Genomic DNA, 26,033 nt, shown 5'->3' with positions numbered 1-26,033 from the left:
GGATCGGGCTGGGCTCTTATTAACCCCTTCGAGGCTAATGACGAGCTGGGCTCGTCATGGCGCTTACCTGCCGTGCGCGGATGACAAGGCCAGCTCGTCATAAAACAATGAAAAACAATCATCTGCAGCGCAGGACGGGAAAACGCCTAGCAGCCATGGGGTTAAATACATTTTTAAACATGTATAGCTTGAGGCCAATGCAAGGTCCACTACTCACCATCTATGTCACTAATAATGCCTCAAAGGGGAAAATCAAACCTCCAATTGACTACATCTTCATGAGCAATCGTCTGCATGATCACGCAGCTGCACTACGAAATCCAGTGCTGCAGATTAGTGACCATCTTCCATGACCATCTTCCATTAGCCACAGCTATTTTGCTGCAAACAGCAAGTCTCCCGTACATTCCCCTCGTAGGCCATTCCAATGGGGAGGAAATTCATGTACTTCAGAGAAGGCTAAAATGGAACAAAATAGACACAACTAGCCTGTTAAACTGGAAAAGTAATTGGTCCGTGTTTGCGAAAGATTTCACAACTGGCAATATAGCCGAGAACTGGACTAACTTGGCGCCAGAGCTGTATCGTCTTTTGTCAGGCAAAAGACCACACCATCAGCAAGATCGTGAAAAAAGAGAGTGCTGCCAAATTCAATCAAGTTGTGAAAAAAATCGCACAAAGTAAGCTGGGCTTGAGACAAGCCAACCGTGAACATAAGAGTGAGGGTAACGACAAAACACTTCAAAATCGGTTGCTAGAAAGAAAGCCTCAAAGGAAAAACCTATGGGACCACAAAAGGCAACTGCAAGACTCGCAATGGGGTCGCCAGCCACACATGGGTCTCCCATGTGACTACATTGTACTGCAGTGCTCAAGATCATAGACCAGCACATCATCAAAGAGTTCCTAGTAACTCCAAATCGATCAACTCTTGTACAAGGATCACAGAAGAACCATTTGAAACTTCTGAAGTAGGAAATCGGGTATCTCCAATATTAAAAAACATCAGAAAGGACGGGGCCCCGGGACCCAATGGCCTGCCTGGAAGCCTCTTCAAAGAAGACAGTGAGTTCTGGGGAACCTTATTTACTCCGCTTTATCAGTTCTGCCTGGATAACTCAACGGTGCCCGAAGCTTGGAAAGGCTCCTTGCTCCAACCGATTCATAACAAGCATTTACAATGCAATGGTCTCGGCAGCATTAAAGGTAGAGCTATTGGCATTGCTCATGATTTTTTTATTTTAAATAATAAATAAATGGCATTGTCATTTACATTGCCAATAGCTTCATCGCTAAAACATATCGCTAATGTTTTTAAAAAAATATGAAAGTTAACTTAGGCTCTGCCCAGTATTTCTCTCTCACCTCATACTATTGAATATTTGGAGTTTTATTCCACCTGAAATAAATTGCATGCATTGGAATATTTAAGTGACTAGTTTCCATCTCAAAAGTACACTGAATCTTCACACATTAACATATTTTTTTGTCAAAAATGCACTGTACATATTATCCTTTTTTTTTAGCATTCAGTCACAATCAAAAGGCAAACCTGACCTACCAGCTGTGCCAATGCTTGCTTCCTTTTGTGCATGGCTTGTTTTGGTCCCAAAATTGATTTTGACAATGTATATTCCGCATATGATGTACGTTTAATTATCTCTAGATGCTGATGAAAGGTGTAATTTTCACCCATTGCAATAGAACTCAGCCATTTTGCCAAAAGGGGATCAGTAGCAAAAGAGATAATGTTTTTAAAAAAATATGAAAGTTAACTTAGGCTCTGCCCAGTATTTCTCTCTCTCACCTCATACTATTGAATATTTGGAGTTTCATCCCACCTGAAATAAATTGCATGCAACGACCCCTCTCCGGAGCGCGACAGAGGAGAGCTGCGGGTGGGGGAAGACGGACACAGGAGAGCTGCGTGTGGAGGGAGGGGGGGAGACGGACACAGGAGAGCTGCGGGTGGAGGGAGGGGGGGGGAGACGGACACAGGAGAGCTGCGGGTGGAGGGAGGGGGGGGACGGACACAGGAGAGCTGCGGGCGGAGGGAGACAGACAACCCTTTTAGATGTGGCAGGTCCGGAGGCCGTTTAGGAATGTTTCCAGTCTGAATTGCACGCATTACGATCGCCCAAGGAACACCGCATTCTTTCCCTATGAAGCCTTCGTTTCCCGCCTCTCGCTCCACGGCAGCCGGCTCGGGTTTCAACACACACACCCTGCGTTGGAGGAGGTGAAGCATTCTGGAATGGCCTGAGCTATTTAACAGGTTTCGCATTTTCCCCATATTTATTCTGCAACACGAGATAAATGTTTGGATTGCATAAATGACTAGTCCCAAATTTTTTGTGTGTGAGGTACACATGCTTTGAAGGCCCTCTGCCAAATGTCCGCCACCCTGATCTATATTCACCAAATGCTCTACTTACGTTACCAGGACGGAATCGCAAGTTTACCACATGAATTGTGTTGTTAAACTCCACTGTTTAGATTGACAGCTGTTTAAATCCATTACGGACAAAAACTTAGTTAAAGAAACACACAGACCGTGGGCGGGGGGACGGACACAGGAGAGCTGCGGGCGGAGGGAGGGGGGGAGACGGACACAGGAGAGCTTCGGGCGGAGGGAGGGGGGGAGACGGACACAGGAGAGCTGCGGGCGGAGGGAGGGGGGGGAGAGACGGACACAGGAGAGTTGCGGGCGGAGGGAGGGGGGGGGGAGAGACGGACACAGGAGAGTTGCGGGCAGAGGGATGGAGGGGACAGACGGACACAGGAGAGCTGCGGGCGGAGGGAGGGGGGGAGACGGACACAGGAGAGCTGCGGGCGGAGGGAGGGGGGGAGACGGACACAGGAGAGCTGCTGTCGGAGGGAGGGGGGGAGACGGACACAGGAGAGCTGCGGGCGGAGGGAGGGGGGGGGAAGACGGACACAGGAGAGCTGCGGGCGGAGGGAGGGGGGGGAGCCGGCCTGAGAAGAGCTGCGGGCGGAGGGAGCCGGCCTGTTCAGGATCACACAGTTGCGCAAATAAGGACAAACTCACCGTAGAGGACGTTCAGCATGTCGGCGACGGCCAGGGACATCAGGAATTGGAAAAGACTGCAGCTGGGCTCCGAGGCACTGGGCGGAAGCCCCATCCGCACCGGAGCATGTGTGCTGCATCACCGTACTCGGCGCCGGCTGGGCAACAATGGACCTACAAGGTAGTCAAGACGTCCGGTACGTAGCAAAGAGTGCAGATCCAGTACAGGGAAAAAGAGAAGGAATAACCGAACTACAATGACAATACAATCCAAAGCACTTCAACACCCAAGTGTGTAACGTAATCATGCTGGTGTGTGCGTAATAGAAAGAAAACAAAAAGAAAAAACGGAAAGAAAACACCTACATCCCATCTCACTGTAATTTCGATAATCACGAGTTACACTTACCAGAAAGCTAGAGAAGTGCCAGAATCCTGTGTTTACACTGCTGGCCACAAGCTCCTGAACACATAAACAGTGGTGTTAACACCAATACTATAACGATATCGCGAGTGTGCAGAAAGTGAAATCTGAAAAAGGCTACCTTATAAAGAATCCTGAAGAGACACAATGCGGACCACCAGTAAAAGCAGTACAGACGGCTAAGCAACGATGTGCATGTTGAAACTTCACCCAAAGCCGAAAACAGAGAGAAAACCATGCATTAACCTGAATGCTGGCGAGATGTTCAAGACAACAATCCCCACAAGTGTACACTCCAGTGAAATGGCTGCAGAGCCCGCTTTGAACTCCCGAACTAAAATACACGTGAACACAAAGCACTTCAACACCCAAGTGTGTAACGTAATCATGCTGGTGTGTGCGTAATAGAAAGAAAACAAAAAGAAAACGGAAAGAAAACACCTACATCCCATCTCACTGTAATTTCGATAATCACAAGTTACACTTACCAGAAAGCTAGAGAAGTGCCAGAATCCTGTGTTTACACTGCTGGCCACAAGCTCCTGAACACATAAACAGTGGTGTTGACACCAATACTATAACGATATCGCAAGTGTGCAGAAAGTGAAATCCGAAAAAGGGTACCTTATGAAGAATCCTGAAGAGACACAATGCGGACCACCAGTAAAAGCAGTACAGACGGCTAAGCAACGATGTGCATGTTGAAACTTCACCCAAAGCCGAAAACAGAGAGAAAACCATGCATTAACCTGAATGCTGGCGAGATGTTCAAGACAACAATCCCCACAAGTGTACACTCCAGTGAAATGGCTGCAGAGCCCGCTTTGAACTCCCGAACTAAAATACACGTGAACAGGAAACTACAGCGGACATTTTGAAACGGTGTGAAAATACATGAACGCAGCACTATAAAGAGGAATTTAAACATGCCAAATGATGTAATGCGTGTAATACAGAAAAGCATGGGCACTGTAAAAATAAATGCGACTACGTGCTGAAAGCAATGTACTTTATAGCATGGGCAGACGGACTGCTTGCTGGTACACCGGGGACTGAAACAGACCCCAACGAGAGCTGCGGGCGGAGGGAGGGGGGGGGGGGGGGGGAGACGGACACAGGAGAGCTGCGGGCGGAGGGAGGGGGGGGGGACGGACACAGGAGAGCTGCGGGCGGAGGGGGAGACGGACACAGGAGAGCTGCTGTCGGAGGGAGGGGGGGGGGAGACGGACACAGGAGAGCTGCGGGCGGAGGGAGGGGGGGGGAGACGGACACAGGAGAGCTGCGGGCGGAGGGAGGGGGGGGGGGGAGCCGGCCTGAGAAGAGCTGCGGGCGGAGGGAGGGGGGGAGCCGGCCTGTTCAGGATCACACAGTTGCGCAAATAAGGACAAACTCACCGTAGAGGACGTTCAGCATGTCGGCGACGGCCAGGGACATCAGGAAGTGGAAAAGACTGCAGCTGGGCTCCGAGGCACTGGGCGGAAGCCCCATCCGGAGCATGTGTGCTGCATCACCGTACTGGGCGCCGGCTGGGCAACAATGGCGGCAACAAAGCTTAGGTCATTTTCGGATTTGGGGGCGTGGTTTTGTGGTTCTGAGTGACGGACAACGTCACTGTCTAAAGAACGCAAAAAATCACGCCCCCAAATCCGAAAAGGACGGGGCTACATTGGAGTGACTGATCTCTCCTCCAATGGCTGGCCTCCTTTTAGGAAGCCAGCCAATGGGGAGAGACAGAGCAGGGAGGTGGGTTCTGAAGCCCCACTAGAGGACATTAATTCTCTGACCGGAAGCTGCTTCGCAGCTTCGTCCCGAGACCTAAAAAGGGCGACACTGGAGATCCAACCAATGATAGGTTGATAGCCCTTTTGGATATCGAGACCAAAGGGTATGCAAGCCTCCTCCTGCAAGACCTGCAAAACTGGACCAATGATAATGAAATTCTTCCAACATATCAGTCCGGCTTTAGGCCAGGAGCTTCAACATTAGACAATATCCTAGCCCTTGCCTACCTGGTAGAACAGTCTACAAGGGAAAAACAGCCCCCACTCTTCGCATGCTTTGTGGATTATTCTGCAGCATTCAATGGCGTCAACAGGAATTTTCTGTGGAGGAAATTACAAGATTGGGGGATTCCAATTACCCTGTTGAAAGCAATCACTGCTCTCTACACCGGAACTTGGGTACGAGTGAAAGTAACAACGAACTCTGTGACCAAAAAAATCTACACAGACTGTGGTTTAAAACAAGGGTGCGTACTGGCACCCTTGCTTTTTAACCTCTACACTGCAGACCTTGGTAAAACAATTTCCAAAGCCAATTTGTTAGCTCCGAAAATTGGGTCTACCAGACTGTTTTTGCTGCAGTATGAAGACGACATGGTGCTTATGGATAAAAACCAAAACAGGTATGCAATGGGGGCGTGGCTAGCAGCCGATCATGGCGGCAGCATAAGGGACGAGCTCCGCGGCTGAAGCGGCCTCTTCGTCGATCCGACACAAAATCCGTTACAACTTCAAGCCCCAAAGGCAGGCACCGGATCCCAGGACCGGGCGGAGTGAGCAGCGACAAGCAGCGAGAAAATCCGACGTCCGTAGCCAAAGTTACGTCGAAGCCTCCGACCGGCCTGCCAACACCTCCAGAGCCGGGACCTTCCTTGGCTTTTCACCCCGCCGGAAGTGCATCCTGACCAGAGAACTTGGACCGGAAGTGCCCGCGCGGCGGTGGCCTCAACAATTCGACCACACCTCAGGAGGTCGGAGACGGCGGCTCAGGCAAATCAAGGAAGCAGTGCCCAAGGGAGGGACCGCTGGAATCCTGACAGCCTCGAAGGTCATCTCCTAAAGTGCCGAGAGCCTGGGCATCGACAACGGAGTGAGTACCCGCCATCTTGTGACCTGATCGTCGCTACGCACTTGGCGACCTACGGAGCACCTCCCGCCCCGAAGAAGCTCGCCCGACCTGTTCGTTGCTGAATCGGACTGGTCTGGGGGCCTGCACTGATCCCTACATCCTGGCGCGTAGGGGCACGAGGAGCACAACCTTCGGCGGCATGGCGGGGAAAGGCCCTAAGGGCGGCGTCACACAGACTCGCATAGATCGCTTCACCTCCGACAAGCCCACCGGATCCCCGGCAGGGAAGGAACAGACCGGTAAAACAGCCGACTCCCCTGGGGGTAAAAAGGCCACACTGGACGACGTCATGGTGGCATTGGCACAACTGCAAACAACTGTTGGCGGAATCTCCACGGACGTCACCCTACTTAGAGCAGACCTCCACAAAATGTCGGAAAAGGTCAAGAGTATGGAGGTGATCACAAAATCACTGGTGGAAGACGTCGCGGAACTCCAGCGAGAAATGGGGAAGATGGCGCTGGACAATAGAATGCTCCGGGAGAAGCTGGATGAGCAGGAAGGGCGTTCCAGGCGCAACAATATCCGCATTATAGAGGTACCGGAATCGGAAGGCGTGAAGGCGATGGATCTCTTTGTAGAGAACCTGATCACCAACGAACTAAAGCCAAAGGGACTGTCCAACTTCTTTTCGGTGGAGTGGGCCCATCGAGTCCCGGGTGGCCAACCGAAGCCAGGGGCTAACCCGCGACCCATAGTGGCACGTCTGTTTAACTTCCGTGACCGGGACACAATCCTACAGGCGGCCAGGTCCTCCCCTCCCCTCAAGATCCAGAACGCCACCATTGCCATCTTCCCCGACTACACCGCGGAAGTCGCCCGTCGGCGACGCACGTTTTTCGACGTGAAAAAGGAACTGAGGTCCAGGGAACTGCCGTATTCCATGTTATTCCCCGCAAGACTACGGGTGGTAGCGGAGAACAAAACCTGGTTCTTCGACTGCCCCGAAAACGTGCAAGAATGGCTCGAGGGATGGAGACCGGGTCAGAACCACAGACGGACGAATCGCTCCAGAAAGGATCGGGCCGACGGCCATCGCAGAGACTCGCAGGCCTCCGGCGTGAGGCCGGACAACAGTGACTCTTTGGGAGCTGAGGGCGGCGTGGGCGAGACTGAGGAACAATGAAAGCTTGGGGACAATTCATTCGTACTTCAGTATTGAGACTATTAAGCTGTGAAGCGCTTCCCGCCATTGGACACTGGGTGAAGGGCCTCCGGGGGTGTGAATGAGAGACTGCCGGCTGCGGAGAGTCCCTCACCCCAACGCGCAAGTACACTGGTTTGGGGATGGGGTATGCACTCTGCTAAGTTGGGGGGGCGGGCAGTTTTGAGTCCGTGTAGCAGGGGGGCAGGGAGGGGGGAAGAGTTGAAAAAGGTTTTTCTATGGGACTTCTTGGTCCTACAAGTTTATGTTCTATGCACACTTAAGTATCTAGGCATGTTCTATGTAACCAAGAACTACTGGCACACTCGGGGCGCAGGGAGGTCTGATCGGGAGTCTAGCAATGGCTGCAACGGATAGCCCAACCACGATGAACTCACTGATTGTCATGTCCTGGAACGTGAGGGGCCTGGGGGATAAGATCAAGCGAGGGCTAGTGCTACAGGGGATAAGGAGACGGGGCCCGGCTCTCATTCTCCTGCAGGAGACACACTTGTCGGGAGCGGCCACGAAGGCCCTGGATAGGAGAGGCTATCATATGGTAGTGCATGCGGAGTTTACCTCGGGGTCCCGTGGTACCGGCATCCTGCAGAAAAAATCTTCCAAATTCATCGTCAAGTCTACTGCAACGGATGACCATGGCAGATTCGCGGCAGTGCATGGCCAGTGGGAGGGGAAGCTCTTTAATATAGTCTCTGTCTATATCCCACCAGCACTACACTCTGAGGCCTTGCCGGATCTGGGCAAATTCCTGCTAACACTCCCTGATGGGGAACTACTACTGGGTGGGGACTTCAACATGGCACTCACAAACTCAGAGGACCGCTTTCCCCCACGTACGCACGCAGGTGGGCCCAACAGGCTCCAGACATTCTTGACTGCACAGGGGTTGGTGGATGTCTGGCGCGCTCTGCACCCTACTCAGCAACAATACACATACTACTCGGCCACACACAATAGCCTGTCCAGGATAGACTACCTCTTTACTTTGATTAATGGTCACCTTACGATAGCCGAAGCCGAGATACTACCACGGGGGGTCTCCGATCACTCGCCACTCACATTGACACTCACCACTTCGACCATGGCACGGCGCAGATTATTCCCGATTTTCCCGGGCTACCTCAAAGTGCCCCGGATTAACAAGGATCTTAAGAAGGTAACCCAACAATACTTCGAAGAAAACCAATCCTCGGTGGCCTCCCCCTCCATACTGTGGGAGGCGTATAAAACGGTGTTCCGGGGTCAGGCCATAGCAGTGATAGCGAATCACAAAAAGACGCACAGGCGGGAGGCCCTCGAGATAGAACTAGGCCTAGAGCGGGCCAACACGGCCCATATGGCGAACCCCTCTGACGACACGCTTCACGAACTCCAGATCCACCAGCACCGCCTCACAGATCACATGCGCAGGGTCACGATGTCGGACATTGCGGCTACACAGCACAGGGTATACGATATTGGAGACAAGGCCAGTAAATTGCTGGCATGGTTAGACAAAAGACAGGGGGGGGGGAAGAATATCTTGCAGATTACGGACCCACAGGGCAACAACCACACCCGCCCCGATGAGATAGTAAACGTCCTCGCCGATTATTTCGCCTCAGTCTACACCCCAGAGATTGTGGTAGAGGAGGGGGAGGTGCAAACTGCCCTTGAACATGTTCCCTTGCCAGAGCTGACACCAGAGATGTCCGAGGACATAGACGCACCTCTCACGGTGGAGGAGATCCAGATGGCCATAGGCGCCCTTCATCCAGGCAAAGCGATGGGCCCCAGCGGGATACCCATTGAATGGTTGAAAGTCATGGCCGAATCCTTAAGCACACCCCTACTCAATATGTACGAGGAATCTAGAACACAGGGAACGCTGCCGCTCGATCAGCGGATGGCTACTATTGTGGCGATACCGAAGCCAGGTAAGCCCCCCAACGAATGCACCTCATATAGGCCGATCTCCCTTTTGAACCCGGAGGCCAAAATTATTGCCAAAGTGTTGGCGAACAGGATCTTGCCAACTCTGTCGCACCTGATCCACCCGGACCAGTCCGGATTCATGCCACACCGCAGCACTGCTTTAAATCTCCGCAGGGTGCATGGCGTGTTGGCGCGAGTTCCACTACTGCGAGAACCGGCTGCCATCCTCTCCTTGGACGCCAAGATGGCGTTTGATATGGTGGAATGGAGCTACCTCTTTGCAGTGCTCACGCGTATGGGTTTTGGCCCGGTGTTCCTTTCCTGGATACGAATGCTGTACAGAGACCCGGTGGCGCAGGTGACGGCCAACGGCCATATTTCAAACACCTTCCCCCTAGGCAAAGGCACACGACAGGGCTGCCCGCTTTCACCCCTGCTCTTCGCCTTAGTTTTAGAACCACTGGCGGTTACGATTCGTACCACCCAACTCCTGAAAGGGATACAATGGACCCCGTTATGGGAGGACAGAGTGTCCCTCTACGCAGACGACATGCTGATCTATCTCACAGATCTGGAAGAGAGTCTCCCTAACCTCCTGGCTCTCTGTACGGCTCATGGGCGAATCTCGGGTTACACCATTAACTGGGCTAAGTCCACCATTTTTGAACTGCGAGGCCCACTCCCGCCTCTCCCGGAATCCTGCCCACTGGAACTGGCCCACACGTCATTTAAATACCTGGGGATTCATATCACCCGGAACGAGGCAGACTTCTCACGCCTCAACCTACTACCCCCCTTAGCTCGTCTCCGAGGAGACGTGCGACATTGGAAGGATCTCCCCCTAACACTCCTTGGCCGTGCAGCACTATTTAAAATGATGGCTCTGCCGCGCTTCCTATATGTGCTGGAGAACGCCCCGTATCTGGTGCCGGATGGCTACCTCCAGAAAATAACGGCGCAAATCTCGGGCCTGTTATGGGGCAACCAGCCAGCCCGCATTTCCCACACTAAACTGAACAGGGGGTGGTACGACGGGGGCATCGCCCTCCCGAATGTACAGTTGTACTACTGGGCGGCCCAACTCAAAATCCTTAACCAATGGATACATGCCCCGCAGGAAGACCCAGCGTACAAGGCCGACAGGGCACAACTGGGTGCCAACACCTTACTGGCCCCACTGTATCACCGTGGAGTGGCGGCAAAACTCACGGGGCCTACGAAACACACAGTCCGCATATGGTACAAGGCACAGGCAAAGTTGAAGTGGGATGGCGTCATAACGAAACTTACACCCCTGTGGGACACAAAGGCGTTGGGCCATTTGCGGCGCTCTAAGGGCTTCGCACAATGGGACAGCATCGGCATCTCCACGGTGGGGGACATGTGGACGAGGGAAGGAGTGATCTCATTTGCCACTTTGCAGGACCAATATGAGTTGGGGAACACAGAGCTCTACAGATACATCCAGGTCCGACACGCACTACAGGCAGCGATCTCACCAGACACACCCCTGCCCGAATCCTCCCCTCTGGAGGATCGGCTACTTACTGACTTCATGCAAGAAGGGGCGACGTCGCTGACATACCGCAAGCTGATTAACAATATGCCTGATCCACTGGGGAAACTGAAGGACAAATGGATGGCGGAAGTGGGTGACCTGGATGACAATGACTGGAACGCAGCCATGGCATCCCCCCGTGAAGCAGGCATATCATCTAAATTTCGCCTAGTGCAGCTAAAATTTCTTCACAGAATCTATTACACCCGTACATTACTTCACAAACTGCACAGGGCGGATCATCCATATTGCCTTAGGGGCTGCGGGGCGGAAGGGACCTTCATACACACGGTGTGGGAATGTCCATTGTTAGTCGGCTACTGGCAACGGGTAATACGCACGATGGCCCAAGCTCTTCACACCACCCTCACCCTAGACTCACGGCTCTGTCTGCTAAACATCTGGGAGCCGACTGACCTCACCTTTTATGCAAGAACCTGGGTCACAGTGGGGATGGTAACAGCGAAACGGGACATAGCACAGAAGTGGGGATCGGCTGATCTCCCCACGCTGCCCCAATGGCTCCGCAACATGGACATGCTCATGTTGACTGAAAGGGCGGTGTACAAATTGAGGGGTAACCCACGTAAATGGAACGGGGTGTGGCAATCCTGGAACGCATACAGGGGGGATATCTGCGAACCATTGGAGGAAGATGATGACGGAGGGTCAGAGAGTGGCGAGGAGCGTTGATTGGGTTGTAACTAGGTGAATAGGGCGAGCGTAACGGAGGTGGGTGGGTGCAGCCGTGGGAGGTGGCATGGGAGGGAGTGGGAACTAGGGGGCTATGCAACAATACACTGCTCTCTTTACAGATGGACTGTGCTACGAGTGCCGAAAGCTACTACTTCAAGTACGTGCCGGACTAAAGTGTGCTGTTTTTACTGTTTTATGTTTATTGCAAGGTGTGAACGGCAAGACTCAGACGGATAGTAGCCAACAAAACACAAAATTGCAAACTGTATTTTTTCGACACAAGTATATTCCTACTCATCACATCGTCGACGAGACTCGCAATGCTCTATACTACTGTGGATGTTATAAGTTTTGCCATTGTGAATACTGTATCACCTCATTCACCTAGTAACTTATGTATGGAAATGCGATGGATGACACTGTACTTACTATCTTTGTTTTGCACCAAAAATAAAAATTAAAAAAAAAAAAAAAACAGGTATGCAATGAATACTGGATGCATTAAACATCTATACCAATGAAAATGACCTAAGAACAAATGTAGGGAAAACAAAGGTAGTAATCTTTGGGAAGTATACAAACAAACTAAGAAAACAGTGGAGAATGGGTAACCTGAAAATAGAAAAAACAACTAAATACAATTACTTAGGGGTTTGGATCATGAGCGGTGGAAAGTCTGCAGCACACACTGCATCCATTGAAGCAAAAGCCAAGGCAGTGACGTATGCCCTCTGCAAAGTGAATTCTAAACTAAGTAGTCTGACAACTGGACCCATTAGAAAGGTTAAAAGAGTCCAGTTACTCCCCTCGATTACATACGGCCAACTAGCATTTCCCGCTGCATCAATCAACATCATGGAACGCGCCAATTGTCGTGCATTTAAATAGATCTTTCATATACCTGCCCATGCTCGGAACACCTTGGTACGCCTTGAATTTGGGCTAAACAAACAGCGCTATGAACATTGGGCATTGTTTGTTCGGTACTACAGAGGGGTTTGTGCTGCCCACCCAAACACAATGAAGGCAATCTTGAAGGAAATCTTTGTGAAAAGTAACAACTCGTGGACCAACGGCCTTCTAACTGCTTGCACTGAATTGCATCTTGACTTGTCCAACTGGCAGGATTTTATTTATCAACTTGGAACCTTAAAAAACACTCTAAAGAAACAAGTTAGACTGCTATCTAAGATAGAGGACTTGAGGGAACTGGAGTCCTCTAGCAGCAACATCTGGTTATTTAGCCAGTTCCTTCCATGATAAACTGAGCCAGCCATACCTTGACTCTGCCCTGAATAAGTCAATTTTAAAGCAAATTCTGTCAGTGAGATTGATGGTACTACTGATAAAAGACATCAACAGCCATTGTAAAACATTAGAGGTTGTTACTACTTGCAGATTGTGTCACCAGTATGAGGAATCCATGGTCCATACGTACGTGTATACGTCACAGTTTGAATTATGCACGTCGCACTTTACTGAAGCCCTTGTTTTTAAAATACGGGATACGCACATGTTTAGATGTCATGAAACTTCTCTTTAAGCTGGAGATCCCAATGGAACTAGCAACATTTGCGAAATTTGCCCACAAGGTGAAAGAATTATTACATAACGACTCAGTCAAAGAGTCAAAGAGACAAACTGTAGTTTTAAACTTGTGGTCCACCTTTTTTCTTAAATTAGTAATTACCAGAATGTTTTAAAGAAATGATTATGTCTTATATATTACTAACAGTTTCGTGAAATGAAATGATCACGTATTATTTATGTTTAAAAAAAGTGTCTGGACGGAGTGTTCTCTTACCGGCCTTTTTTCTTTTGTTAACAATTTTAATTAATTGAAACAATAAACAAACACATACATGCTAGTATAAAGTGTGTGTTTATGCACAGCTTGCAGGTTCTCAAAACATAAATAAAAGGCATTGTTATTTACAATGCCAATAGCTTAAACTCTCGCAAATGAATGACCTACTGCATTGCAAATACGTGTTTCAGCTGTGTTTGAGCAATTTAATTTAAAAAATAGCACATCCAGTAGAACTCACTAGCATCCGACAGAAAGACGCTGATTTACAGTTTTAACGCCCGAGGTATAAAAGGGAGGCAGCAGGATCTCATGAGAGGGAGCAAAGAGCAGCTGTTTAGAATACAAGCTGCGGGAGGTGTTATGGGAAGGGCAGGGAGATTAACTGAACTGTGAAAAGGAGGGAGGACAGAGCAAAAGACAAAGTAGTGCACTGAAGGAGAACATATGGCCCAGAGTGAAAGCATTCATGTAGAAGGGGCAGTCTCCAGAGCAGAACAAAAGGAACGACTACTAATTTAATTTACCAATGATAAGCCAGCATTTCTAAAGGACAGTGAGAGGAACCAATCAAAAAGTTATGCATTTTTTGAAGCCCATATCTTGGATACTACAAGTCTCTTCTAGACAGCGCATGCGCTGCCGAGGCGATGAGCTAAAAACCTTGGCAGGCACATGCGGTGTTACACATGCACAAAACTGCCAGCTGATGGAGCAAGGCTTGATGCAGTTTGTCATCAACAATAGTCACTTCTTTTCAAACACCAGTAGAGACATCTTTCGAAGAAGGCTACTGTAAATGCAAACTACCCATTTATGATTCCTGCTACATCATTGGGCACATAGCTGTGAAGGCAAATGCACAATAATAAAAGAATATATATTGGAGACTTTTTAGGACACTCATGCAAGCCTTCCCTAATTTCATACTATTTCCTTTCAATATGTAGCCTCCTTCTCCCACGTATGCCATATAGCACTGTCTAACATACCTATTGCACAGCAGGTCTATAGTCAGCCGAAAACAATATTGTAACTGGCATTTTATATCTACTTGTTTTAACAAATGATAGGAATCACTATCTTGAGAGGGTTCTTTTACATTGAAACATTCATTTAAGAACCAAAAGACTGAAGCCAGTACTTACCTTTGCTCCACAATCAGCCCCCTTCTTTACACAAAAGCCAATGAATATAGGATCTGCCACTTTCACAAGGATGTTGTCAACACAGTAAACGTGGATGCACTCGATTCCTCGACGCTCCATATCGTCAACCATACCGTGAGCTCCCAGCGCTCGGTATAAGCCACCATTTCCATCTATATGAAGTAAAGGGAGAAAGTCAATTATCCTGTTTGGGAGATAAACTGGAACTGTATGAATGGCATTGATTAAGCAAGAAGAACATGAAACCGATTTCGCTTGACATCAATAAGCTGTTATTTCCGAATCATGTGTGGATGGGATACGATTGCTGGAGGAGGCAAAACTTGTTATTCACTGCAAGAAGCAGTTTGGTATCCAGAACATGTAAATACTGCTCCGAAGCAAGCATGTTTTCACTCTTTAAAGAGTCTCTGTAATCAAATGGCATTTTTTTTTTTTTTTTATGTTCGACCTGGCCCTTTTTGCAGCTTTATCCCCCCACTATTTGCCTCCTATTTTTCAGACCTGTCTTTGTTTGCCTCAGGACTTTAGGCACTTTAGCACTGCTAATCAGTAATAAAGTGCATATTCTCCTTGTGCGAAGTGTAATTCTGATTGGCTATCCATGATTGGCACATTTGAATTATTGGGAAGTCTCTAGTAAAGTCACTGTGTGTGCCCAGGGCCTGTAAATCAAATTTTACTAGTGAGCCTGCAGCACTGGTTGTGCCACCCGCATGAGTATCCATGGAAACATGTCTCAGGCCTGCCACTGCAGTGTCTGTGAGTGCAATTTTAAACTACCATTTCTCCCTGCCAAGCACACCCACTTGCCAGGCCCTAACCTTCCACTTTACTACATGTAAGGCACCCCAAAGGCAGGCTCAAAGTACCCCCATGGGAAGGGTACAGTTTATGTGAAAAGAGTAAGACACGTAGTGGTGTGACATCTCTTTCTCCTGAGGCGAAAAGCCGGGAGTAGGCAAATCTCTGCACTTATTTTAAAGTACTGTTTTACCTTTCACTTGCTGCACCACCTGCTCCCCTTGGGGCCACACTATCCTGTCTTCAGCGGACCGAGCGCTGTCACGGGACTCTGGGGAAAGGAAAACACCCCGCCGCCATCACCGGCGAGATCGCTGGCCACGCCCCTTTTTAGGCCACGCCCCCGCCTTCATTATTTAAGCCTCGCTGACTACAAGCGCGGCTGTGACATCTCTTTCACCTGAGGCGAAAAGCCGGGAGTAGGCATATCTCTGCACTTATTTTAAAGTACTGTTTTACCTTTCACTTGCTGCACCACCTGCTCCCCTTGGGGCCACACTATCCTGTCTTCAGCGGACCGAGCGCTGTCACGGGACTCTGGGGAAAGGAAAACACCCCGCCACCATCACCGGCGAGATCGCTGGCCACGCCCCTTTTTAGGCCACGCCCCCGCCTTCATTATTTAAGCCTCGCTGACTACAAGCGCGGCTGTGACATCTCTTTCTCCTGAGGCGAAAAGCCGGGAGTAGGCAAATCTCTGCACTTATTTTAAAGTACTGTTTTACCTTTCACTTGCTGCACCACCTGCTCCCCTTGGGGCCACACTATCCTGTCTTCAGCGGACCGAGCGCTGTCACGGGACTCTGGGGAAAGGAAAACACCCCGCCGCCATCACCGGCGAGATCGCTGGCCACGCCCCTTTTTAGGCCACACCCTCCCTTTGCCGTCTTCCAACACCCATAAAAATGTGCCATTTCAGGAAGCGCAGCGGACGAGCGCAGCGGGTGCGCCGTTTGCGTGCCGAAGGCGCGCCTAAGGCAAGCCCGTCTGCGCCCGTCCGCGCCAGACCGGGCCCTGGGGCCAGCCAGGCTGGCCATATCATCACATATTCAGCCACTTCCCTGCGGGACTTACAGTCTCCCAACCTCACACCCTCCCCTTCCACCATCAGACGCATCCTCACGGCCGACATTGCCCATCCAGATCGGCATTCCACCAATGTGGGCACACCTCCTAGTCAGTCTACTCAGAGCAACACCACCATCAGAGTCCTCTACCTAAATACCCGATCCTTAGTAAAACATCACGCCGACATCTTCATCCTCCTTTCTAATGAAAAACCCGACGTCCTCCTGCTGACTGAAACTTGGCTGACAGCGGACTCACTCCCTGACATTCTGGCAGCCCTCCCCCCGGACTACTACATCCTCCGCGCTGACCGACCGGGAAACCGCCCGGGGGTTGGGGTAGCGGCCATAATTTCCAAACATCTAAACTCCACTTCCACCTCATCCATATCCCTCCTGGGAGCCGACAATCTCATCTTCAGCTTAAACATGGATAGCGGGGCCTTAACTTTCCTTCTTCTCTACCGCCCCCCTCAACCGATGCCAACTTTCGCGGCCACTTTGTCTGATCAGTTGATCAATCTCCTCACTTCCCATCCCAGTTTCGCACTATTTGGCGATTTAAATTACTGGTTCAATGACATCAATGCCGGGCCCCATGCCTCGGAGGCCTTCGAGGCCCTCACTAGTCTCAATCTGTCCCAACAAATTACTCTGCCCACACACATCAAGGGCCATATTCTAGACCAAATATGGACCCAAAACCTCACTCTATCCCCCCCCTCCGTTTCACCTTGCACTTGGTCAGACCACCATTTAATAGACACCACTCTCACGATCAGTGGCAAACCCCCCATCCCGCTGATGGCCGGAGGTCTGTCTCGCAAATGGAACGCTTATGATGCAGAAGGATTTCTCGCGAACCTATCAGACACCCGCCCTGCCCCTATCCCATCCACTAACGTGGACATACTAGAAAATGACATCTCCCTCTGGCTGCAGTCAGCCAGTGACAAAGTCGCCCCCCTTACCAAATTTCCCCCGACTAGACATCAAAACTCCCACAGATGGTTTTCGGATGACCTCAAAAAACTGAAACTGAAGGTACGTCAATCAGAAAGGGCATGGAGACGTAACTACTCCGAAACAGCTAGATTACAATATACCTCAGCTCGCAGAGACTATAAAATTGCCATAGTTTCTGCCAAATCTACTCACTTCTCGGACAGAATCTCTTCCTCGGACAACAAATCCAAAGAAATTTTTAAAATTATGAATGAACTGACTTCTGACGACAGAACCCTCCCAGGCCAGACTCCCACCCAAGAAACCTGCGACGCCCTCAACCTTTTTTTCGTCCAAAAAATCAACAAAATTAAGGCATCGATCTCCACCACCCCTCAGATCGCCCCCCTAGAATCTTTTTTCAACAACCCTTCTGTTTTCACTGAATTCCCCCCCATCAATCCGATCTCCCTAGTACAGCTCGCATCCCGGTTAAAATCAGGTTCCCCAAACGATGGCTGCCCACCCTCAGTCCTGCGCACAGTATGTCACTCCTTACCTGAATGCATACTACCTCTCTTGAACAGCTCACTCAACACAGGAACTGTCCCGAGATCCTTCAAAGAAGCCATCCTTGTCCCACTATTAAAAAAACCAGGCGCGGACCCAGCGGAACTCTCCAATTATCGCCCTATATCGCTTCTGCCTTACTTCTCTAAACTCCTCGAAGCACATGTCACCAGTTGCCTCTCCAATTTCATTGAGTCCTCTGGTTATTTGGAGCCTAATCAGGCCGGCTTCAGGCCATCATTCTCTACTGAAGCCGTCATCCTAGCTGTCCTCGACACACTAAGGAGAAATGCCGACTCAGGAACCCCCCAGGCTCTCGTTCTCCTGGACCTCTCGGCCGCGTTCGACACGGTTGACCATAACATCTTGCTCAACCGTGTCGAACAGGCTGGCATCCAGGGCTCCGCCTTCAACTGGATCTGCTCTTTTCTATCTGACAGATCCCAAGCCGTCCGCCTGGGCCCCTACACAGCTCCCAAGACCCCCACAACCTGCGGAGTCCCCCAGGGATCCTCCCTGTCTCCCCTCCTGTTCAATCTGTACCTCCAGCCCCTACTCCTTTCACTCCGTAACTGGGACATTACAGTTTTTAACTACGCCGACGATTTGCAGATTATTTTTCCACTCAATTCTCCCAATGCAATAGATAATTTTCACTCTGCTATGCTTCATATCCAAGATTGGATGAACTCCAACCAGTTGAAGCTAAACCCCGGGAAAACCGAGCTCCTCCTCCCGGGCTCCAGCTTTTCTTCCTGGGGAACCCAGTTCTGGCCTTCCGAACTGGGCCCCTCGCCGATCCCTTCCACCTCTGTAAAAAGCCTCGGCGTAATTATTGATGCCGAACTCTCCCTCCGACCTCATATCGGCTCCGTGATCTCATCCTGTTCCTTCCAGCTCAGGAAAATCCGGAAGGTCAGCCATCTGCTTCCCACACCTGCCCTGACCCAGGTTATCATCTCTCTTGTGCTTTCCCGTTTGGACTTTTCCAACTCTATCTATCATGGACTTCCAAAAACTCTCCTCCACCGCCTTCAGGTGGTCCAAAATCAGGCGGCCCGAATCATCTTTAAATCTCCCAAATGGCAATCTGCCAAACCAATGATACACAAACTTCACTGGTTACCAATTGAACAAAGGGTGGCCTTTAAGTTGGGCTGTCTCACGTACAAAGCCCTCAACTACCCCAGCCCTGTCTTTTTGAGTTCCCTTATCATTCCTTACTGTCCAAACCGCAACCTCCGTTCCACCTATCAAAAATCACTTATCACACCCAAAACCAGAACTAACAAATTCGGTGGACGAAGATTTGCCTTTTTAGCTCCGAAACTCTGGAACTCCCTTCCTCTGAACATCAAATCAAGCAGCTCCCTCCTTCATTTTAGGAAGTTGCTTAAAACTTTTCTTTTTCCCTCACCCTGCTAACTCTGCACTTTACCTCAGTCCCGGAATTCGATGTCCCATAGCGCCAGGAAACCCATGGTGTCAGCGCGCTCTACAAATTTCATTTAATAATAATAATAATAAAGTGGTGCGTTTTACATGTCCTGGTAGTGAAATATTGTCAAATTAGTTTTTCACTATTGCAAGGACTAGCTCTTCCACAGGCTATCATTGGAGATACCTTATAACATTTTACAAGTGTTACTTTCAATTGGGAAAAGCTAGAGCTTTGGAGTTTGAACTCCCTGAGCTCAGAATTTAAAAACATACCTTTTAATGAAGGAAGTTTTTAAATTGTGTGGTTGAAAATGCCACTTTTAGAAAGTGGGCTTGTTCTTGTTTAACCATCCTGTGCATCTGCCTGCCTGTGGAATCAACATCTGGTTTAGACTGACAGGGGCCTGTTTGTGCATTTACTCTAGACAGTTACACAAAGGGAGTTGAGGAGTGCCCTGCATATCCTGACAGCCCATCAACAGGCTGATGGGCATCCCTTAGCCAGAGTGGTGGGAGGAGCGGTCACGTACACCTGAAGAGGGCTATATCCACCCCCCTGCAGTGTTGTCTGGAGCAACAACTAGGTAGGACAATAACTTATCTACTACGGAAAAGCAATTTTATCTGAAAAATTGTATTGAATGAATCAACAAATAAATATGTATACGGGGATATAAGGAACAAATCAAGTAAAAGCAAAAATTGTTATGGACAGAGACATATTTATTTGTGGATTCATTCAATACAATTTTTTTCAGATAAAATTGCTTTTCCGTGTGTTTTTTCCTTCTTTTCCTTACTTATCATTGACTGTTTTCACTAATGAAAAGTTTCGCTGTTATCTTATGGATACATTAGAGTTAGATTCATGCTAACTAACTCATAAATTGATCACAAGTCAATAGACAAATCAAATCCCTTGTAGCCACCCTTTACCTTTACCTTAGCTATAAACCAACTTTTAAAAAAACAGCTGCACTCTCTCAAACATTGCAATCACAGCTTGGACTCTGTTTGCTGCAAGATTACACACCTGGTGCCATGGCCAACTGTCCCTTTTCCTCCAGCAGAATCTTGCCATCAAAGCTCATAGCAGGCAACATACCCTGCTGGAAAAAGACCACATTCTCTGGCCTCAGTCCAAAGTATTTGTGTTTTCGGAAAAACTCTTTGGTAGACTCCATTGTTCTTCCACTAGTCATGATATACCTGCACAAATAAATAAATGAGGGAAAATGTCAAAGGGAAGCATTGATATAAGAAGCAAAGTCATTGCCTAATGAACACTCAATCACTCCAACAAATATTTGTTATAAAGGGATATGTTGCGATGTTTAGTACTTTAGCCATTTGCAGTTTATCAATATTAATTAGAAGTATATGTTTTCCATTCCCTACTCTATATAACCTTTCATAGCCATATACTTTATATATCCTAAAAGGCATGCACTTTATTTCGTTTAGAAGGAAACATTTATTTTGTTTTGAAGCACGTACCTTCTAGAGTTGGTAGTCGTATACTCTGCTGATTTGGGGTTGCACACCTTCTGCATGTTTGGACTTTCTATCCTTTAGAGGCATGCACTTTCTACCGTCTGAAGAATTCACATTCGGCCCAGAGATTTGGTCTAGTGGCTTATGATTTAGCCCAAGATGGGGGTTATGATCCCTAATTCAGCCTTTAAATAAAAGAAAGTGTGATTCTGAACAAACCACTCAATCCCCCTGTGCCTTATTTTACAAATACACTAAATTGAGTATAAATGCGAGGTAAAGAATACATCAAATGTGTTGTACTGTTCAAATTTGATGCAACTCCCTCTCACCCTCATTTCTGTGATCTGTTCCAACTGGACCCTACCTACAATACATATATAATGATGCCTGTGAATGAGATGCTCATGTGTCAATAAAAAAGCTCTCTGCTAATCCAATCTGCTAGTTCATGGAGGAGTTAGGTGTGCATTCTATCAAAGACCTAAAATACAGACACTAATTTGTAACCCACACCAGAACTAAGGGATTAAGGACACTTATTTAGGAAGGGCAGGGGAAGCATAAAAATCAAAGCATTGCCTCAAAGGACATGAACTGGCTAAGTTACATTTTCCAAGAGCTTGATTAATAAGTACATTTCCCAAGTACCTGTGAAAAAGTCCACACAACGAGTTGGACTCCGAGGAAGCCACCTCTCCATCCTGGGATTCAGAAATCAAACAAGCTGTGGGCACTTAGAGCACAGGGAGATGGATGAGGGTGGCATAGGGCCCTCGCTTCCTTGCTTCTTAGAATGACTAGGAAGGGTTTAAAGGAAACCACTGAAATCCCTGTAGGCTACTCTAACCATTTTGGCTGCTCAGCCAACAGCTAAAGCTATGCCTGAAGAATTAACCACAGAATTTGCCATGTGGTCAATGTGGAACCTTGCAGCAAAACCACATTCCAGGCATGCTTAAATTAATGATGTAGGGTTGCTAGGAAACCCGTAAATAACACTGAAGCCCTACTCTTTGAGATTAATTAGTTAAGTGATATCCACCATTGACATCGGTCATGCTCTGAAGGGAATATGTTTGAATTCTGGCATGGCAGGCTCAGAATTTCAACCTACAGTGGTCAGTAAACTGAGTACCATTTAATTGTCTAACAGTAACATCTGCTATTTACAGAGCTTCGATATAGCAAAAATGTGGTATGAAGTATATCAAAACATGTTACTAACATCCCGATAACGCTACCTAGAACCACAGAATTAAACTTATCTGTTAAGGAAGAACCATGAACCATCATGACCTTTCAGACCACAGAATGCACCCAGTCCACTCAGGGGTGTTAAAAGATATAAATGCACTTGTTAGAGATTATCAGTGGGGAATCCAGGGACCATGCACGAAGAACACTTCCTTCTTGATCCGGAGATGGAAATGTGGTGCATGAGAGGAGCAAAAGTGAGCTGGACTATAGCTGTGTGTTGGCACCCAATTATTTATCCCACCTGTAGGTCACAGGTTAAATAGTCAGCATAGCCCAACGAAATCCTTTCTTACGTCAGAGTTCAAGAAAATGACTACTAGAGTGGTGTAAAATAACAGTCACCATTTACAGTAGTAAAATCGCACCAGACTTGAGCAAAAGATCTTCCATTACTTTCTGATACGGTTTACAAAATGTTTCAGGACACCTTTGGGTAATCGTGCGCTTTACAAATACACCTGTTATGTTATGTCTTCTACTAGATTTCTTACGGCGGCAGAGGAAATGAAGGGTTTAATTTGAGAGAGAAGGCACATTTAGAACCAGGCTGGTTGGCTTTCTTGTTTGCATGCTCACTGAGGGAGAGAAGAGGGTAAATGTGGAAGGGCAAATATTTTGCACTTGTACAGAGGGAGACACTAAATCATCAAGATGCATTGACATGAAACAGGATTTAGTCTCTTTTTAGGTCTTGCCTAGCGACGCAGCATATGCGCTGCTCGCCTTGGCGAGATCTATTGTTGTGGGTTTTGTGTCCGAAGGGGGACATTAGATGTGCACTTGCCTGGACAGCCGTTGTTGACGCTCACTGTGTGTCTTCTCTGGCGATCTCAGCTTGAGCCCGGACAGCAGATGCGCACGCTCACGGCACGTCCCATAATCCCAGCATATCTGCCTGCTCCTGTATCCTACTGTCAGCCTGTCAGTGACGATGGCGCTCTCGCATAGCTCAGCGTGTCTTTTGGTTCAAATGTTTTCTATATCAGCCCGTCTGTTTGTGTGTCCCTCTCTCTGATAGCTTTTCAATTCACGTGTTCTTGTGAGTCTTCGTGAGAGGGAGAACTCTTTCCAGCTGCCTTCCTCGCCATCTTCCCTTCACCTTTTCGTGCATACGGCAGCAGCAGCGTAATAGATGTTGGCAAGCGGTGTCTCAGCAGTTCTGCAGTGAGACTTTCCTTTCCCGTACCCTCTCCCTTCCACCATTGGCATCTTCTGTTTTCATTTTCCTTACATGGTTTTACCACTGGAAAAATACACAGCAGCTCGGAGGCAGCCCGACCCAGGGAACGCCAGGACTTCTGCCCGAGTCCAAACGTGCTGCCCAGCTGGAGAGCGTGGGCTGCCCCCTGGGATTCAGGTATTTCCTAGGTGCAACATAATCATGGCTACAGTGCGGCTTTCAGGCTCAGTGCTGGCACGGTACTGGAAAAGTGAGTTCAATCCAATGTATCATAATCCGCACAGCACCGTCCCTGCGCTATTCATGACTGCGACGCACAACTGACTTTCTGAGACAATGTAATTGAGGGAATCTTTGTTTTTAAATGTTAAAAAAATACTTTAGCAGCTAAGCTTGCACTTTAAGAGGAGAAAAACAAATGCATGCTATGTCAGTAAAAGTTGTAAGGCACTCAGCCTCTCTACAAAAACGCATTTGTTGTATGCAGCACAGTGCCCTGGAAGGAAAGCTTACATTTCAAGTGCTTTACTTAATTTTGCTTTTAACAGCAGCCTGCGTGGCCCCAGAGGGCTCCGGACATGCTGCAGTGCTGGGTTAATCATTTCCACACCCTGTCCTTGCATAAATGTGGCACCCCTTAGCTTTTGTTTCATACTGCATACCAGCGCTGCAGCTGCCTCCTCGTCTTTTTTTGTATGTGCCCCCCCTCCCTGTCACCTGATGCTTGTGTATGCCTGGCGCTGCTCATGCGGGACACAATGTACTCATTTTCGGCCCCTGCAGGTTAGAGGTCCAGCTTTCCTGCCGGAGCCGCTCTGACGCCACCTGCACTTCCAGGGGAACCCGATAACAGCTGCGGGTTCCCCCAGTCAGGCGCTTTGTATTGACGCCGTCCTGTTCCACGTTACCTGCCGTTGCCTAAGGACTCTGCCGCGCTGGTGCACATTGTAAAGGTAAATGCATGCCTGCGCTGGAGCGCATTTTCTTGTTACTGACCTCGACGCGCTGGAGCGCCTTATTGCTTATCAGACATTGCTGCGCTGGAGCGCATTACTGGTTGAATCCCTTGCAGCGTAGGAGCGCTTTTTGCCTATTTAACCCTCGCCACGCTGGAGCGCATCCCCCTTGTGTAACCTAGCCATACTGTAGTGCTTTCCATCACCTGCCTGCCACGCTGGAGCGCGAGAGAATCAGTGCATGTCTATTGGTTTTGCCTTTCTTATGATTTCTTGTTTGTGTTCACATGGCTGCGCTGGAGCGCTGGGGGTCCTGTTCATGACTTTGCCAGAGAGGAGTTGGTTTCGGCACCACCGCGCTAGAGCGCCTGTGTCCTTACCTGTAACCTTGTCTGGCCTCAATTAGCGCTGGTATCTTTCCATGTCCTGGGACATTGGGGCGCTTCTTGGTACGGTTTTCTTTTCTTGCTTCCTCACCGCCCAGGAACGCTTATGTTACTTTGGATTCTCCTTGTGATAGTGCAGGAGCGCTGGTTGATTTTTGGTTGAATAGCGCAGGAGCACTTATTACTGTTCTTTGTTTTTCTATCCTGTTTTCCTGAAAATGGCAGACCTGCGACGTCCCCACATGAGGTAACCATTGACTCCCGCATGAGTGCATGTTAGTGAGTGATAACAAGTTGTGTGCGCTGATGCTAATAGGTGTTCCCTTGTTTCCCTATCCAGCTGGTGACCACAGTTCATCAGAACAGAGGGACGTCCTTCACTACTTCCCAACATCATCTGGCCATCCCTTAACTACCTTCCCCACTCCCATCTTCATCCTAGTTTGTGGTTAGATCTAGAGTAGGGTAAGTCGGACGTGGGGGCGATAGCTCATGTCGTCTCTGCGAGATCTCTCCACAAGAAACAGGTAAACTTGTGGGGTATAGGACAGAATACGAAGCCCACGTTAACCATCCCACCCGGACGACATGAGCGATCCCGAGATCACTCTGCAAGACATAGCAGCTATGCTTGCAAACATACAGACAGAAAATCTCAGCCTGCGCCAAGACAAGACGGCCTTACAGGGTCAAATGGCGGCTGGGGTTACGGGTCCCTGGGGTCCTTCTCCTTCTGTTAGAGTGAGGCAGGAGGGACTGTTACGGCCTCCCATGTTCACCTATGGGGGCGTTGCCTCCTCTACTCAGCCAGACAACGCCATACAGGTCATAGCCCACCAACTCGTGCAACTAGCTCCACCCGAACGCTTCTACGGCGAGAGTACCAAGTACAGTGTCTCTCTTCACCAGTGCCACCTTCATGGCCAGAGCCACTGCCTTTCCGGACGACGCTTCCAAAATCGCTTTCATACATGGGTGGCGATGCTGCACAATATTCCATCTCCCTGGTGGAAATTGACGACCCAATGCTTTATAACCTACCCATTTTCAAAGAGACTCTACAGCGAATGTTCGCCCGCCATACCTTTGTCCAAGCCGCGGACAACGAACTGCTTAATCTGAAACAGGGCAACACTGACCTGCTCCATTATATCACCACCTTCAGAAGACTCGTCATAGAAGCCAATTGGCCTGAGACAAAAAAGGTATCCGTGTTCTACAAGGGTCTACATGACGACCTAAAGGACCTAATTTCACAGA

The 26,033-nt window shown here is 48.9% G+C and overlaps 1 protein-coding gene across 2 annotated transcripts in view; it reads right to left on the bottom strand.

Moving 5' to 3' along the window:
* UAP1 (UDP-N-acetylglucosamine pyrophosphorylase 1) overlaps nt 1-26,033 on the bottom strand; it is a 163,027-nt gene that overhangs the window by 90,305 nt on the left and 46,689 nt on the right. For both annotated transcript variants that reach the window (XM_086964509.1, XM_086964514.1), the window contains exons 4-5: nt 20,531-20,706; nt 14,651-14,823 (exon numbers count right to left, since the gene is read on the bottom strand). In XM_086964509.1, the coding sequence (XP_086820635.1) occupies nt 14,651-14,823; nt 20,531-20,706 (349 nt within the window). The remainder of the gene's footprint in view (nt 1-14,650; nt 14,824-20,530; nt 20,707-26,033) is intronic.

This window comes from Lissotriton vulgaris, chromosome 1_1 (genome assembly GCF_964263255.1).
Source record: "Lissotriton vulgaris chromosome 1_1, aLisVul1.2, whole genome shotgun sequence".
NCBI lineage: Eukaryota > Metazoa > Chordata > Amphibia > Caudata > Salamandridae > Lissotriton > Lissotriton vulgaris.
The sequence above is the reverse complement of the archived record's forward strand: the minus strand, read 5'-3'. Positions and strand labels throughout refer to the sequence as shown.